This window comes from Anopheles coustani, chromosome 3, assembly GCF_943734705.1.
Source record: "Anopheles coustani chromosome 3, idAnoCousDA_361_x.2, whole genome shotgun sequence".
Lineage (NCBI taxonomy): Eukaryota > Metazoa > Arthropoda > Insecta > Diptera > Culicidae > Anopheles > Anopheles coustani.
The window spans coordinates 95167075-95182300 of record NC_071288.1 but is presented as its reverse complement, the minus strand read 5'-3'; the positions used below and the strand labels follow the sequence as shown (position 1 = coordinate 95182300).

At 49.1% G+C, this 15226-nt stretch overlaps 3 protein-coding genes across 4 annotated transcripts; 1 reads left to right on the top strand and 2 right to left on the bottom strand.

Moving 5' to 3' along the window:
• Positions 1–3: 3 nt before the first annotated feature.
• LOC131259553 (E3 ubiquitin-protein ligase MIB1) lies at positions 4–6100 on the bottom strand. 2 transcript variants are annotated; one of them, XM_058261183.1, is made up of 7 exons: positions 5649–6100; positions 3358–4350; positions 3014–3121; positions 1869–2936; positions 1468–1805; positions 621–1362; positions 4–537 (listed from the first exon to the last, which is right to left on the bottom strand). In XM_058261183.1, exons 1-7 carry the CDS (start codon positions 5799–5801, stop codon positions 397–399), a joined length of 3543 nt encoding a protein of 1180 aa, XP_058117166.1. In that variant the 5' UTR covers positions 5802–6100; the 3' UTR covers positions 4–396. The 2 variants fall into 2 exon arrangements, with proteins under 2 accessions (XP_058117166.1, XP_058117089.1); XM_058261106.1 differs by having other exon boundaries at positions 621–1805.
• A 719-nt stretch (positions 6101–6819) lies between these two features.
• On the bottom strand, positions 6820–12508 carry LOC131272636 (mRNA (2'-O-methyladenosine-N(6)-)-methyltransferase). The gene is made up of 4 exons (XM_058274450.1): positions 11948–12508; positions 9189–11177; positions 8860–9003; positions 6820–8787 (listed from the first exon to the last, which is right to left on the bottom strand). Exons 2-4 carry the CDS (start codon positions 11153–11155, stop codon positions 8514–8516), a joined length of 2385 nt encoding a protein of 794 aa, XP_058130433.1. The 5' UTR covers positions 11156–11177; positions 11948–12508; the 3' UTR covers positions 6820–8513.
• Positions 12509–13198: 690 nt separating this feature from the next.
• Positions 13199–14955, top strand: LOC131272657 (trafficking protein particle complex subunit 12). The gene is made up of 3 exons (XM_058274479.1): positions 13199–13340; positions 13409–14372; positions 14439–14955. Exons 1-3 carry the CDS (start codon positions 13253–13255, stop codon positions 14815–14817), a joined length of 1431 nt encoding a protein of 476 aa, XP_058130462.1. The 5' UTR covers positions 13199–13252; the 3' UTR covers positions 14818–14955.
• Positions 14956–15226: the final 271 nt, after the last annotated feature.

Below are 15226 nucleotides of genomic sequence, written 5' to 3'. Positions count from 1 at the left end.
TTTCAGACATGGGATATAGTTCGTTCATACAGAAGAATACTGTATCATACCGTGGCTCCGCTCTTTTATCCATTTGTGACAGATGCAATATACGTTCAACATATAATTAAATGCGTGCAATTTACGTCTATTGTGCTCTGTCGCACAAAATATACGGACAATACTACTTAAACATAGCATCACTTATGTCTGTTTTCTTGTATTCTTTTCTTAGATAACTTGTTCAGGGGCATTGAATTCAAGAGATCAGTTTAGATAAAAGGCCATTTGAAAATAAAATTTGCAATGAGCGTCAAACAAATTAGCCAAGATGCTACTGCAGTGCAGATGTTGCCGATATGCATATCGGCATATCGGTCCGATTCCGTTTCCTTTTTCCGATCGTCCGTTGTGCGTCTAAAACAGAAGAATACGCTTCTCCACCGTCTTGCGACAGATTGGACAACCGTCTATTTGGTCACCGCACATCTGGCATGTGCCATGGCCGCACAGGAACACCATATTTTTAATACGATCAAAGCATACCGGGCACATTGTCTGCGAGGGTTACCAGAAAAGAAAAGAAAAGTACAAATATTAGCATCTCTGATTAGTTCCCCATTATGACCATCTTTTCCTACCTGTTCCTTAATGTCCTGTAGCTGTTGCTGGAGCTTTTGGAAGTCGTCGACGAGGTTGAGATTATTCGGAGCTACGGTGGTGGATGATCCAGTCGCCCCAGTGTTGTTGGTCGTAGTAAGCGTCGTGCTGTTGCTACTAGATGCAGAACCGCCTCCTCCTCCTCCTCCCCCTCCTGCACTCAGGATACCGTTGCTAAGCACACCCGCCACCATCGAACTAGTGTTGGGCGACATTGTGTTGTTCATAGCAACGCCAAGGCCTGCCTTGTTTGTACCTTGCAACAGCTGGTGCTGAGATGAGTTGTGATTGTGCTGGTGGTGGTCTTTTTTACCCGGCTCGTCCGGATGGTGCTGAATGTTGATGACGCTTCCCTGACCTCCGCTGCACACCGACAGTGGCACCATCTGCTCGAGTTGTGTGCGACACTGGACGCACTTCTTCATGATCGGAGCGCAATGCTCACAGGCCACCATGTGCCCGCATGGTTTGAAGAATACCGACGCCTTCCGATCGGAGCAAACCAAACACTCGTCGATCTTCTCCCGCGCCAGCACGGACTCGCGACAGATGAGACACTTCTTGATACGAGGCCCACAGTTCTCGCAGCAAACCACGTGCCCGCATGGCTTGAAGACGGTGTCCCGTTTCTGGTCCGAGCAGAGCAGGCATTCATCGAGCGGACCACTACCACCGGCTGCGCCATTTGCAGTGACGGCTGCGATTGCGGTGGCAGCCCCACTACTAGCGTTACTATTGTGCACACACACGTTCGTATTAGCTCCACCGGCTACGTTCGGCTGAATGGACATTTTACTTAGATCCAACAGCAGGTTTGGATCGATTTGCGCATGCGATAGTCCACTAGAACTAGCTCCGCTGGAAGAGCCCGCGAGACATGCGTTGGCCGTGGACGATGAGCTCGACGTTGACGGCTCGCCGGATGTCGATGGACCCGCACCCGTCGGTCTCAGTACATTCGGTTGGACAAGGGCACCGCCACTTGCAGCCGTCATGTCCATATCTTCCGTCTTACGCTCGTTGTAACACTTAATCAGAGTCTTGCAGAGGTTGGGATCGGGACAAAGATCCAATGGAGTCTGCAGTTTCCGGTTCTTGATGGTCAAATCGGCCCCATTCGCTGCCAGGAAGCATGCAATCGAAGCCGATGCTTTCTTGTCCGTGTTCTGTTAATAACAAAAAATAAGCCCCGTTACAATTATATCGCACATTCTTTATCACACACTTACATTTCGCAATCCCATCAATATTTTCCCGAATCCTTCCACATCCTGCAGCTGACGCAGTTGTGAGAGTGTGTGATGCCGAAGCGCCTCGTGCAGCGGCGTATCGCCGTCCTTGTCTGGAATGTTTAGATTCGCGCCCTCGCGCACCAACAGCTTGACGATCTGCACGTGTTGTCGCTCGACCGCCAGGTGAAGTGCCGTCTGCAGGTTTACGTTCTGACAGTCCATGTTGGCTTTCCCCATTCGCACGAGCAGCTCCGCTATCTCCACGTGGTTGTTCAATGCGGCGAGATGGAGCGCCGTATAGCCATCGTCCTTTTTCTCCTCCACGATCCACAGGCGGTTGGTTTTGGTGAGAAGTATCTTCATCGCGCTCGGATTTCCCTTCAGGGCGGCATGATGGAGCGCGTTGAAACCGTTGTTGTTCGTCAGCCGTATGTCCGCGCCGTAGTCCAGCAGCAGCGAGAGCATGTTGTCGTGCTCCTTCGAGATGGCATCGTGCAGCGGTGTGTCACCCTCGGAATCCTGCAGGCTCGGGTGGCAGCTCAGTTCCAGTAGCGTTTTCACCACGTTGAAGTGTCCCTTATTGACCGCGATGTGCAGTGCAGTTTGGCGGCGTTTGTTGCGCGCGTTCAGGTCGGCCCCTGCTTTGGCCAACAGGCCCATCACGGCCGGTTCATCCCCGAACGCGGCATGGTGCACGGCACGATCGCCATCCTTATCCTCGATCTCAACGTCGGCCTGGTAGCGCAGCAGCACTTGAATCACCTCCAGGTGTCCATTCTGGCTGGCCGCTTGTAGCGCCGTATGACCGGCAAAGACGCCATTCACGTCCACCTTCACCACGGACTGCGATTCGGATGAGCTGGCGGATGAGGACGGTCCACCATTCTGAATAACCGTCGTTCCGGCGAGGAACTCCTCGACCTTCGAAACGTCACCGTTTGCGGCGGCCTTCACTAGCTCTTCGGTCGTATCGCCGGATGCGTGCGGTTCGAACAATTTCTTTAATATCGCCGAAAGCCGTTCACCGTTCGTCGTAACGGCGGTGGCAGCATCTGAGGATGAAGCCTGTCAATAAAAATTAAAGAATTTTGTTTAGTAAATTACTCCTAAACTCTTGAATCGTGATGTTTCTCTAAACTTACCACTTTGGTTACGGCAAGTGGATTGTACGTCCAAGATGTGTTACAAACCTCTACTTTCAGGTCATTATCATGATACACTTGCTGGACGCGGCCAACCTTTCCCAGGGTCTGAAATTTGTTTAAACCAAAAAGAACGTAAGTAGCTGATGGTTTTCTTGGAGTAGAATACCATTTTAAAGATTATAGTGCGCACTTTTCAATACAATTTTAAATACGGAGGAGTTAAAAATCAAGTTGGCAGGTCAAACAAAGTATGCACTATTACCCTTAAAACAAGGTATTGGCACGGTAAATCAATGATAAACATCTCTTGTCCAATAATCTATTCCCTTCCCTGAACTTACCGGAACCATCGCTTCGGCCCACTCGCCATGTCCTCGCTGAAGAATCTTGATGCGCTCCAGATCGCTGCAAATCTTCACAAAATCACCCACTGCAAACTGTTTCGGCTCGTTGTCGGTCAGCATGGAAACGGGCGAGGAAACGATCGTCAGCACCGTCGGATTGAACGTCCACCGGTGGGAGCTCGGGTACGCCACAACAATGTCGTGATCTTCATCGATACCAACGACCGTGCCAGTGGTGCTGAGACACTCGTACATCCCGTCGGTCCAGCCGCCGTGACCGTGCTGCAGCGATTGCACGATTTCGATGTCCAGATCCACCGTCACCTGGTCGCCGATCTGGAAATTGTGCGGACCCCGACCCGGTCCGTACTCGCCGAGCAGTGGTAAATGATCGCGGTACACCGTCATACCCTTGGCATCGTTCACCACCTTCAGGTCGGCCATTCCCTCGAACCCGACGCGGTATAGATTCTTCGCCCCGTTGTCCCACACAACGTACGCGGCGGAACGGGGTGATGCCGAGGACCAGTCCTGGATTTCATTCACCTTCCCGCGCCGCCCGTTGCCACCGTCCTGATCTTCCCATTGCCAGTCAACGCCTCGAACAACACGCGAGCCGGGGAAAATTCCCCGCACGGCAATCTTTTTCGTTTTCCTCCTCGGTTCCAGCAGCGTCTTCTCCCCGCCGGGGGTCGTAATCCGGTGGAACCGATGGCGCAGATGGTGTTTGTCGCTGTGGTAGCAGATCGAGCACAGATCGTAGTTGTTACACTCGGCACACTTCCACCGGATGCCGAAGATGGGTTGCTGCCGGCAGGTGTCGCACATCGTTCCCTCGTGTTTGATGCCGGTCGGGGCACTGTCCAGGATTCGCAAATCGTATGCGCCGGCGCACCGATAGTTGGCCGCCGTTCCGTTGTCCCACACGACCACCACCTCCTCCTGCGACTCGAAGTTACGAACCGTTCCGACGTGTCCTTCTCCGCCGTCCTGTAATGTGTGGTGAAGTGAAAGGGTAAATAAACGAGTTCACCCGACGAGCCACCCCCTTCGCTCCCTCATCATATTATATTTTGCTGACAACACCGGAAACAAAACAAAAACCACCGTCGCTTCGCCAAGCACGACGCCATCATCCGAGGGCGGAAATGTTTCCCTACGGTATTACCTTATCACCGATGATCATGACCAAACCGGCAAACTTCTCATCACGTTGCGAACGTGATGGTGTGATCGATAAAGGCGTAGTCCCGACGTAGGCGTGTGCTCCTCGCTGAAGCATGCAAATTAACCTTCACCGAGCTAAAGTTGCGGCGTGGTTTTGATGTTGTTTTGATTTTTAAATGCTCCATCAATTGATTAATTTTCAATCGCGGCGCCGGCTACCATGTTGCATCTATACTATTTACTGCTTAGCGCCTTTAGAACTATTGCAAGTGTGCAACTTCTCTGAAAGTTGGCCTTGATTTTGGGATAATTATAGTTACTTATACATCAATGGTGTCTACGATAAAAGCGTAATCAACTAAAGGGAAATATCAATTGTGTTATATATTTTAACTGTTGTATTTAAATCGGTACAATGCCGAATTCTTTTAGAGAATTGATCGATCCAGTAATTACAGCAGAATAATTTAATGTTTATATTCATCCTAAACGAAGATCTTGCAGATAGTTTCATTCCATCCGCTGTCGGTCCACAACAAGGATGTGTATTTCTCGGGCAACGAACTGAACCCAGCAAGTGAGTGTGGGAAAAGAGCCCGTTTTCCGGTGGTCTTCTTTACTCGATCATTCTTGTCTGCTATTTTGCTTTACTCGCCTCATTCATGTTCCTCCGTCGGCCTTACGGGATGGGAAGCATTAACGTTGCCCTTTTCCCTTCGCATTCTAAGCGCACTTTGGAGTACACCATGCATCCCTTAAGGCTTTATGTGCCTTAGGCTAAGCGGAAAAATAATAAATCGGATCCAGTTGTAATACCTGAGTACCTGATCTGCATGTTCCGTACCGTATCCGACACCTTTTTGTTCCCTTTAAATCACACATGTTAGCCATGTGTATCTTCTTTCAGCGCCTGTTCTCTCTGACCCAAATCAACCCGTGCGGACTGGATTCCAGCACATGAAAACTGAAACGCTCTACGCTTTCGCCCCTTGCAAAAATTACTCTTCCCGAAACGTCCGGGACGGGCATCGGAATGTACTGGATGTCGGAACGCTGGACGGAGTTGCACGGAGTAGGGGGGGGGGAGGATTGCCCCAACCGTCTGAATCGTAGTGACTCACCTGCTTGCCCCACTTCCAGTCGGGTCCGCGGATGACCCGTGACCCCACACCTTCCATCGTGAAGCGTGAGGGTCGGGCGGCCGCAGCAACGTTGGTTGGTGCCGTACTGACCACTTCCATACTGGCCGCTGACGACGTACTAGCACACGCCATGTTTTCCACAATTCATTCGATTTTCTTGAGCGAAACTTTTTTCGTCTCGACTGCGATTACGTCTCAGACAGTAATGGCTCCGCGGAGACGGCCGTGATGGTAAAGGAATGAGGTTTGCTCAAAGTCGTACAGCTACGCACTTGGAAATAGATTAAATCACAACACGAACACTTCACTGGCGAGTTTTCTTTTCCTCGAACGATGAAGGAAAATATCTTTACACTATTTTTCCGGGATACTTTTCTAGTCCAACCCACTTTCTCTACCTGTGATGTTTCTGGCACGGAGGACACATGAACTCGAACAAATTGTGCGAATGCAAACGCAAAACTATGGAATGGAACGTTTTGGGCTGTTGACAGTCTATTCCCGAAGGCAGCCAGCGTTTATATTGCCGTGCTATTGTACGATTATACGCTTTTGCGCATGGAAACAGAAGGTTTGAGGAGGTTTGAAATTCAATTTTTCAAACTAATTTGAAACGAACGAAAAGAACACGGATGGTAAAGAACATGAAGGTGAAATAACAACATGCATTTTACTGCTTTTAAATTTGAATAGATTTTGTTCACAGTTAAAAACCATAATTTATTAGGAAAAGAATTTGTCTTGCGTTGTAGAAAAGGCTGCTTAGAGCATTCGTTTAAAGCCAATTGAGATATGGATCATTACAGCTGGTATCTTTTTCAAAACTTGTATTTGCGAAGAAGCTATTCCGATTTAATTGCAATTTAAAACATCATTCTGCATACCTCGGATAGTTCCAGGCAGAAGAAATAATTCGATAACCCACAACATACCTGAACATTTATTTCAACTTTCCTAATCCCCATTGACTCATTTCCAATATTATTTTAAAAGGATGATGCAATCGAAATACTTACCCGCATAAATTCTGCTTTGCATGTAAATGTTATCGACTTGCCGCCATAAAATATCTAGTAGAAAGCGTGATTTTTACACGCGAATAAACACTTTAATGTAATGTTTTTGAATGAAGCCTTCGGGTTTGAATGTTTTCAGATAATGCTTATTTATTGATCCAATCTGTAACACGTGTCCGCTTGGAAACTAAGTTTATTCCAGTTTCATTGCTATTATGGAATTTACCCGGAAAAACCACGTACGTTAAGAAGTATTAGATGCCAGCAAACCGTACGTTAAAAACTGTCGGATCGTTTTTCACATTTAGAGTAAAAACTTCGTGCAAATTTTGTACATTTTCTGCATATGGTGAATCATAGCTTTCCATAGTGGATTTCCAACGAAATGTACTCCGAAACTGTTGAAACAATGCTATGCACGGTTGTGAGTTGACTTTCGTTTTTACATTTGATAAAAACTGCTGGTGCTCGAATTCTCTGTACAATGGCGCGCTTGTTTTAGTGTCCAACAGGAAGAAATCATCAGTAATGCTGTTGAAGCCATTTTTCACGTGCCCCATGCACATTTACTGGTTTATCGCCATTCACTCTTCGGAGCAAATTAACCAATCAACAATCCATTTGTAACACACCTTGATTTCTAGCATTTACTCTGCCCTGCATAACCCAATATAACGAAAGTATTCATTTAAGTCTAAACTTATGGAGTAAAGTTAGTTAGAAACAGGAAACAAATAAACGTCACTTATCGGTATTGGATTGCAAAAATAAAATAAAACCGTAAAATTGCCACAGTTACACAGCGTAGGACTGTTTTTTTAAATTAATTGTAGATGATCGACTATGAGACCACGCCGAATGGGGCCAACAATAAAGATATTTTGCACTCACTTATTCAATTCCACGACACGAAACGATATATTAACCCAGTTCATGTTTATGTACATACACATAAAACACGTGTCTTTCCATGCTGGAACAAAGCATACAACTTCTTGATCTTTCGATGGTAATAATTAATAAATATATGCCTATTTTCTATATTTTCCTACCGTCTTTAACTCTACTCCGCTCTACCCAGAAAAGCCAACAGAGCATCTCGTGCTCTGCTTAATCTGCTCGGGGAGCTGATTTACCTAATGCGTCCCTCTCGTCCACAAGAGGTGCGTGTGTTTATGCGTGTGTGTGTTGAGGTCGGAGCATATGTGGGGCATATCTTTTACTAATTTATTTCTTAACACACATCATTTCTTAAAGTGACATTCTGATGTCACTATGTTCTAGTTTGACGCCTAGAGTTGTTCGTTAATCCCATTCCACAAATTCAGGTAGTAAACGTTCTTTGTACATCTACTGTTGGTTGCATTACGTCGGAGAGAGTTGCTAAGGGGGGCAGAGGTTGCATCTGATGCATTTCGACATCAATTGCACCGGATTAGGATGCATTTTATCTATTTTGTCTAACTTAATCGATTTCGTTCTAAAACGTACAACAATGTCTGAAGCTTGGTCACTTAAAAAACAACTAATATCCACCCGGTCCCCGTCGGATCGAGACGACGAAGCGGAAGGGAGTGTGAAAGCAAACCTCAAGTTAACAACATTCTTGTTCGAGGACAGTGCTACTTGAGTGAAAGTTCTTGTTTATGTCTTTTGAAATTGATAAACGTGGATAAAGTTACTGACTACTTCCTAAGGCCGGAACATAGGGTGATTTAAGCTGTATGACAGATTTGCACTTGCCTTTGATCTCCCTATTTTCCGCCATTATTGATATCAATTCTATTGATGAAGAGTGGATCAGTGCTGAATGCGTATGTTAAAGACTTTAAACAGTCGCTGGCGTTGAAGGCTTACTTGCACCGGTCGTAACTTCAGGCGCCGTTGTCGTGCTACCGGGGGAGCTGGCAGCATTTGCGGAGCAACTTGTCTGCACCGGTACGGCTGCGGTGGCTTTATCACGATCCCGTTCCCGTCCCGGACGGAACGCTTCCAGCAGCGCATCGACACGTTGCTCCGTAGGTGCCCAACGTGCATGACCGGCCGCGTTCTGTAGCCAAACGACCATCGTTCCAACGATGCTTTTAAAATTGGCTTCCGTTCTGTAAAGGGAGTGGCAAAATTTACATATATTTTGCCTCGGAAAAGAATCGAACCCAATGATGGTATCTTACTTTGGTATACAATGCTGCAACCCGTGTCGATATTCGTGCTCCATTCCCATCACAACGACTTGCTTCCGTTTGTACGGACTGTCATCGATCTTCGAGAGACACTTCAATGGCGGGTCTTTCCATTCTTGCAGAAACACGATAAAGCTAAAAAAAAGATGGCGTTCGAGTTATTTTACAGTATAATGTGTTTGTAACAGAAGTATGACGGTTCGAAATAAAAGTTGACGTAAGTAGGAACATTAATATTCGATTGCAGCAACCTGATATTAATTTTGCACTTAAAAAATTGATGGTGAAAAAAGAATACGCCTACTACGTTGTGTTCTCACCTCAGTGGTTCCGTCGAATCGGTCAGCAGTCGATCGATATGCTGCAGGCTAGCGTCGATTAATTCTTCGCAGTACGGTGGATTCACCTGAAACGATCCGGACACGGGCTTAAACTCCAGAAACGAACCCCGCGAGCCGAAGAACGAATCCGTATCACCGAACGCCGAGCAGTACTGCCGGAAGTAGCAGTTTAGCGGGCTGGCGAAACACTCGAACGTAACGCCGAAGTGCACGTTCAGACACTCGAAAACGACGGCCGGTAGGGCGGCCTGCGTCAGCTCCGGCTCCTGCTGGTTCGGATTGGCGTTGTTCCCCAGGAACGTCGAGTAGCGCTTCAGCATGCAGTACGCGCGGCCAATGAAAAAGTCAAACTTTTTGTCATCGAAACAGTTGTACCGGTACAGTTGCTCGAGCTTCTGCAGGTGAGAAATGTTGATGACGTGCGTGTCCGCACCGGCCATCACGGCGGCGTTCGTGTACTTGATCACCATATGGTCACGATCGTTGTTGTAGTCGATCTGGGGCATTCTGGGCGAGGGAAGCGCAAACTGCACCGGATAGCACCACACTTTCCTCGTTATCGGCGGCTGCAGGGGCGCACTCAGTTCGGGTATGCCGTTTTCCTTCAGAATCAGCGCATGCCGTTCGCGTATGTTCCGCGCGTGCTGCATCGAGAGATGGTACAGCTTCGTGCACAGCTGCTCCACGCTGACCCTCACCGTCGCTATGATATGCGGTTCGCACTGACGTTGCAGGTGCATCAGCCGGTCCTGAAAGTCCTCGTAGCTGGCACCGACCGTTTTCCGCAGCCACTCGTACGCATCGTCCGCGTTCCATTTGACGATCTTCTTGCTTTCCTCGCTGGCTCCGCGCCGCTCGACGATCTTCTTCGCCGCATCGCAGTACCGGGACAGCTGCTTCCGGGCGTCACCCGTGAACTTTGGCTTCACAATCTTGATCGGAATGTCGCGCAGGATCTCGCGGTACAGCTGGGGGGAAATTTCCGGCGAGCATTGGCTCGGCAGCAGCGGATCGACGCCCTGATCGATGATCCTTCGCTCCATGAGCCACCGCTGGAAGGAATCCTTCGGTGGTGCGATCGATTCACGCTTGTTGCACAGATCCTCGTACGTTTTAGCCAACCGCATCGTCAGCGACCCACGGAGCGCTTCTATTTCCGGGTACGGTTGTGGAAAGGTTGTCGGTAGTCGCTCGTAGATCAGCACGTTCGTCGGCACCTCGAGATCCCAGGGCCCGGGAAGGACGTATTTCTTCAGCGGTGGTTGTCCAGCCGCGCCTGTCCCGCTAGCCGCCACGTTCGCATTGTGCTGCGCATCCTCCGAGGCACGTCGTTTCAGCGTGTGGTTGTGGTTCTGGGGTGATGCTATCGTGTTGTTAAAGCTATGGTGCGGATTGTGGGGCAACGGACCGTTCGGACCCATCGGATGACTGCTGCAGATACCGAGCGGATCCGTCAGCGGATCGAACTGTTGCGGACCACGGTTTAGCGAAGGCGGTTCCCACAGTGACTCGCCGGTGAGTTTGTTCCAGAAGTATGGGCGACCTTCCCGCTTGGACCAGAACTTCCGCCAACCTTGCTGCTGGAGCTCTGGGGAAATGTCTTCGTTGCAATTTGGTCCACCGGCCCCGGGTGCACCCATGGCCGGTGGTGCTGCTCCCGAGGGTGTGTGGGCCACATCGGGTGGGATCGTTTTTGTAGGAGTCATTGGCGGGGCGCTGATGGAGGTAGGACTCGACGCTTGCAGTTGCGATGTTTGTGACTGGTTTAGGTGTTGATGCTGTGCTTGTTGTTGTTGCTGCTGTTGTTGTTGCTGCTGCTGTTGTTGATGTTGTTGAAGCTGCTGCTGATGTTGCTCTGCAAGTGCTGGATTAGTCAGTTGCTCCCAAGCGGAAGGTGCTGCCGGTAGCATGGTTTCCGTTTTACTCGTTACGCCTACTTCATTCATTGTGAGCGTTTTTAAATTGTTTCTGAAAATGTATGCAAGAACAACCCATAGCAGGACATACATAATTAGAATATGAAATCCGTCAAGTAAATTAGTCTCCCAGCTGATCGTCACATATTAAATCATCGCAGATTTAACACTCTTCTCGGAACATCTCGCTCTCAGCTCACCAGAGCTATCGGATCGTACGGCATCATGCAGTGACGAGAGCGCACACCATCATTCTGACGCTTGCCGAGGTGTCACATGGTTTTAACATTCTTCCAACATGTTCCACGGAGCTCCCGCCGAATTGCTTCGACCTCCTTCGACAGTTCGCGAGCGACTGAATCGGGTGCGGGAAAAAATATCCGCCACTGACTCGGAATAGTGCGAGCATCGCGCTGTCTGCTACCACCACCCCACCCAAAGCAACAAACATTGTGTTTTGGTTTGAACATTCAGCGTCCGTGAGTTCGAGTCTCCGGAAAAGGGTAAAGCGTACGAGATTTCCAAGTTTCCTAAACAAATTTAAATGCATTCTTCCTTTACGTTCTTCTAATCATGTTTTTTTTTAATGTAATATTTAAGTGATGCCACCTGTCTCAGCTGCTTTTCCCGCGAGGGGATTCCAACAAGTGTAGATTTGTGTGCGTAAGAGCATCGGAAAGAATACAAACAAACAGTCTCCGCCGCGAGACAGGTTCGCGACTGCTGCTATTGCGGTGCGCTGGCGTTCGCGGTCGATTTTTTCTTCGACTTCGACGATGCGCTGAAAACAAATGCGAACGATTAGCGTTCTCCAACACTCACTCGATTGCGATGCGATGAGGCGAGCGGACGCGTATCTGCTGCTCGACGGATCCACTGCCGTCGTGGTCGTGGGAAAACGGCTGGTCGTTGCGTTGTGTCCGTGGCGCGACCACCGTCTCTCGCCTGTCACACAAGGCGGACTCGAAAAACCGCGAAAAATCTGTTCACTTCCGAGCGGGGCTCCCGTTCGATATGGCACCGTGTTGTGGTAAACTTAAACCAGGCACCGGACAGCAGCTAGCTGGGCCGTTGCTTTTCACTCGGCCGGTCGAAGATCGAGAAGCGCCAATTGCGCCCGCTCCACTCTGTTTGCTGGCCAACAAAACACACCTAGCGAAGAAGAAGCTTCCCGTTCGTCTTTTCACACCGATTCACACCGAAAATGATGCACACCCGAGTTTTCGGGTAAAGGGTCGCTTTGGTCCGCGTACTCCAACACGCTCAGCTGCGGGGTCGGTTTCACTTCACTTTTGCACGGAAAACACTGGTCAAAACATGACGTAAAGTATCGTACGAAACGAAAAACGGACGACGAAGAAAAATCCACTGCACTTAGTACGCCATTTGCATTTTCTTTTCGACTGACTAGTTTAGAGGGTTCGCAACTCGTTGCGCGTGCCGTTCCTAGTTCCTAGTCTAGGATAGTTCCATAGGACCGTATCGGTGTCCGCACTAGTGTTGTGTAGCGAGCGAAAGAGGTACCTCACCTCACTTAACTGATCGCGCTCTTGCGCTCTTAGTTAGAATAAGAAGTAGCTCTTTAATGGGTGAGTTTAGATCCAAAGAGGCGTAACAAGTGCTACGGAACACTGCAGAGCGAGTACGAATTTCCCTCCGAAGCACACTTCGCGTCGCGGAGCATTGCAGAGTAACATTGAAATTCCCTCCGAAGAATTCTGCTCCGCTATGGAGCACTGGAAGCGTGTTCTGCGGGATAGCGGGATGGTCCCGTAATCGCTAGTGCTCTGTAAAGCCCTTCGGAGTGATTATCGCAATCGCTCTGTAGTGCTTGGTAGAGGTGAGCGAGAGTAGCTCGCTCTACTGCTTAAAAAGAGCTACTTGATGCATCACTAGTCCGCACACAACGTGTTGTTCTGATAGTTCCGAGAAGCAGAACCCACTACCATGATCTAGGTTCGATGATGTTTATAGATTGAAGCTGGTTTGAAATCATGTTCTTAAGCTAGTTTCGAATTTTAAGGCTGGTTGTCCTGTCAAATCAGCTGTGCAAAGAGTCATCAATCAGAAGTTCTTGTAAATAAACAGTTTCACAGCTCCACTTTATCTGCAACTGCGGGAGACACAATGTCCCTCAACAATCCCGAACCGAATATAAGTAAATACTTCGCCAATGATCCTCCCAGCTGTTTCGACAGCTTGACGGAATCCAAAGGTAAGGCAACGGATCTTTCAATGCTTAGCAAATGAGGTATGGTTCCTAATTAACTATCACCCCACTAGGAGCGACGTCCCAAGGAGGTTCTGGAGTACCAGAATCCTATCTGTCGTATGATTACCTCGGCAATAATTCCATGGAACAAAAACCTGCATTTAACATCCTCGATAGCGTGCGTGACCTATGGGAGCCACCGACCGTTATTCCGGGCGTTCCGCCCTCCAACCTAACCATGCCGGGAGTGAGTGTCGCCACCGATCTAACAGACCCGGTACAAGATGCCGTTGGTTTGCTGGTTGACACGGCCGAAGCACAGCAGCGCAAATTGCTAACACCCGACAATGTTACACAGGACGAGCGAGGCCTACGGGAACTGATCGAAAATGGGTGCTTCCGTTCCGCGGTGAACCTTACCGCTCGTCTGTTGACCATAAAACAGCAAGGATTCGGACACGCCGGGTATCCGGTGAAGCATAGTCCAAACTCGCTACAACTATGGTTCACCCGGCTGGCACTGCTCGTTAAGCTGGGACAGTACGAAATTGCCCGCGTGGAGGCGGAACCGTTCGGGTCGCTTAGCAATCCGGACGTATTTTACGAGTTTTACCATCCGGACATGCACAGCGACCGAAAGGGTTCGATGGCACCCTTTTCCTTCCGACTGCTGCTGGCCGAACTTCCCATCTATCTTGGCACGCCACGGCTTGCCCTCGACCGTCTCACGGAGCTGTTGGCGGTTGTAAATCAAATCCGTTCCTACTTTTCCCGAGCGACCGTCCCTCAGGCAAAGGAAGCTACCGAGTTTTGGTCGGTGCGTGAAACACGCGTTCTACATTCCATCGTCAACTGTGCGCTGGCTGTGAAAGACTTCAGTTTGGTCGAACAATTGCTCGAGCGGCTGGTGGAGGGTACACCATCGGTGACGCAAAAGCGAAACCTGATTTCCGCCTGGGGCCGAATCCGACTGCAGTGTGGTGACATTCTTGGGGCGGAGAAGAAATTTGCCGAAGCTCGTCGCCTGAAGGACGAGTAAGTGACCTCCAGGGACGTCTTGTGAGCTTATTTTCTAAAACAAGTGTTTTCTTTTTTTTGTAGTAAAAATTCCGAAGTTCCCGATCTCATCGACCGTGGCCTGTTGGCGGTCGCGCAGAACGACTTCCAAAATGCATTCGATCTATTCCAGAAGGCATCGGCAGCCGCACCGACCAACACGATGCTGTACAATAACATGGGCGTGTGTCTGCTGTACTCCGGCAAGCTGAAGGAAGCGATCAAGCTGTACGAGGGGGCGATCCAGCGCCATCCCAAACCCTGCCTGAACGAATCCCTGCTCGTGAACCTTTCGACGCTGTACGAGCTGGAGTCGAACAATGCGAAGGAGAAGAAGATCAACCTGCTACGGCTCGTAAATCGACATCGGGCTGATCTTACCGTCGGGTTGGATGTTTGCCTTAAACTGCAGACAACCGTTTAGGAGGGAGGTCCGCCAAAAGGATGAGACTACATGCATAACCAACAGCGTAAAACATAAAATCGAAAAAAGACAAAAATCAATTGGCTATCTAGCTTAGGTATGTGCGCAATTTCCGTTAAAAAAATAAAGCACCTTATTACGACCAAACGATCGTCTTGTGTGTGCGGGAAAGGGGCGCGTCGTTTGTGGACCTCAAGGGTACCCTTTCTCGTTTTGGCCTACCTGCGCGGGCATGTGGTGGCGCCACGCGGGTTAAAAAATGTTTCCCTTAACGGTGGGTGTTCCTCTCGTGTGTTCTCTACCCTGTTTATTCGTGCTCTCTTTTCAACGCCCTTTCCATTCGGTTTGTTATGCGGCTGTGGCACGAAAGTGTGGCAAATTTATGGGTTTGTTACAAATACTATCCATC

Bases quoted from the DNA above. Each gene is read 5' to 3' on its own strand.
- LOC131272657 (XM_058274479.1), top strand. From the start codon at position 13,253: ATGTCCCTCAACAATCCCGAACCGAATATAAGTAAATACTTCGCCAAT. The intron at 13,341-13,408 runs GTAAGGCAACGG...TCACCCCACTAG, and splicing joins CAGCTTGACGGAATCCAAAG to GAGCGACGTCCCAAGGAGGT. The intron at 14,373-14,438 runs GTAAGTGACCTC...TTTTTTTTGTAG, and splicing joins GCTCGTCGCCTGAAGGACGA to TAAAAATTCCGAAGTTCCCG.
- LOC131259553 (XM_058261106.1), bottom strand. From the start codon at position 5,801: ATGGCGTGTGCTAGTACGTCGTCAGCGGCCAGTATGGAAGTGGTCAGT. The intron at 2,937-3,013 runs GTAAGTTTAGAG...TTTTATTGACAG, and splicing joins CACTTGCCGTAACCAAAGTG to GCTTCATCCTCAGATGCTGC. The intron at 538-620 runs GTAGGAAAAGAT...TAACCCTCGCAG, and splicing joins TACAGGACATTAAGGAACAG to ACAATGTGCCCGGTATGCTT.
- LOC131272636 (XM_058274450.1), bottom strand. From the start codon at position 11,155: ATGAATGAAGTAGGCGTAACGAGTAAAACGGAAACCATGCTACCGGCA. The intron at 9,004-9,188 runs GTGAGAACACAA...TCTTTTTTTTAG, and splicing joins GATTCGACGGAACCACTGAG to CTTTATCGTGTTTCTGCAAG. The intron at 8,788-8,859 runs GTAAGATACCAT...CTCCCTTTACAG, and splicing joins TTGCAGCATTGTATACCAAA to AACGGAAGCCAATTTTAAAA.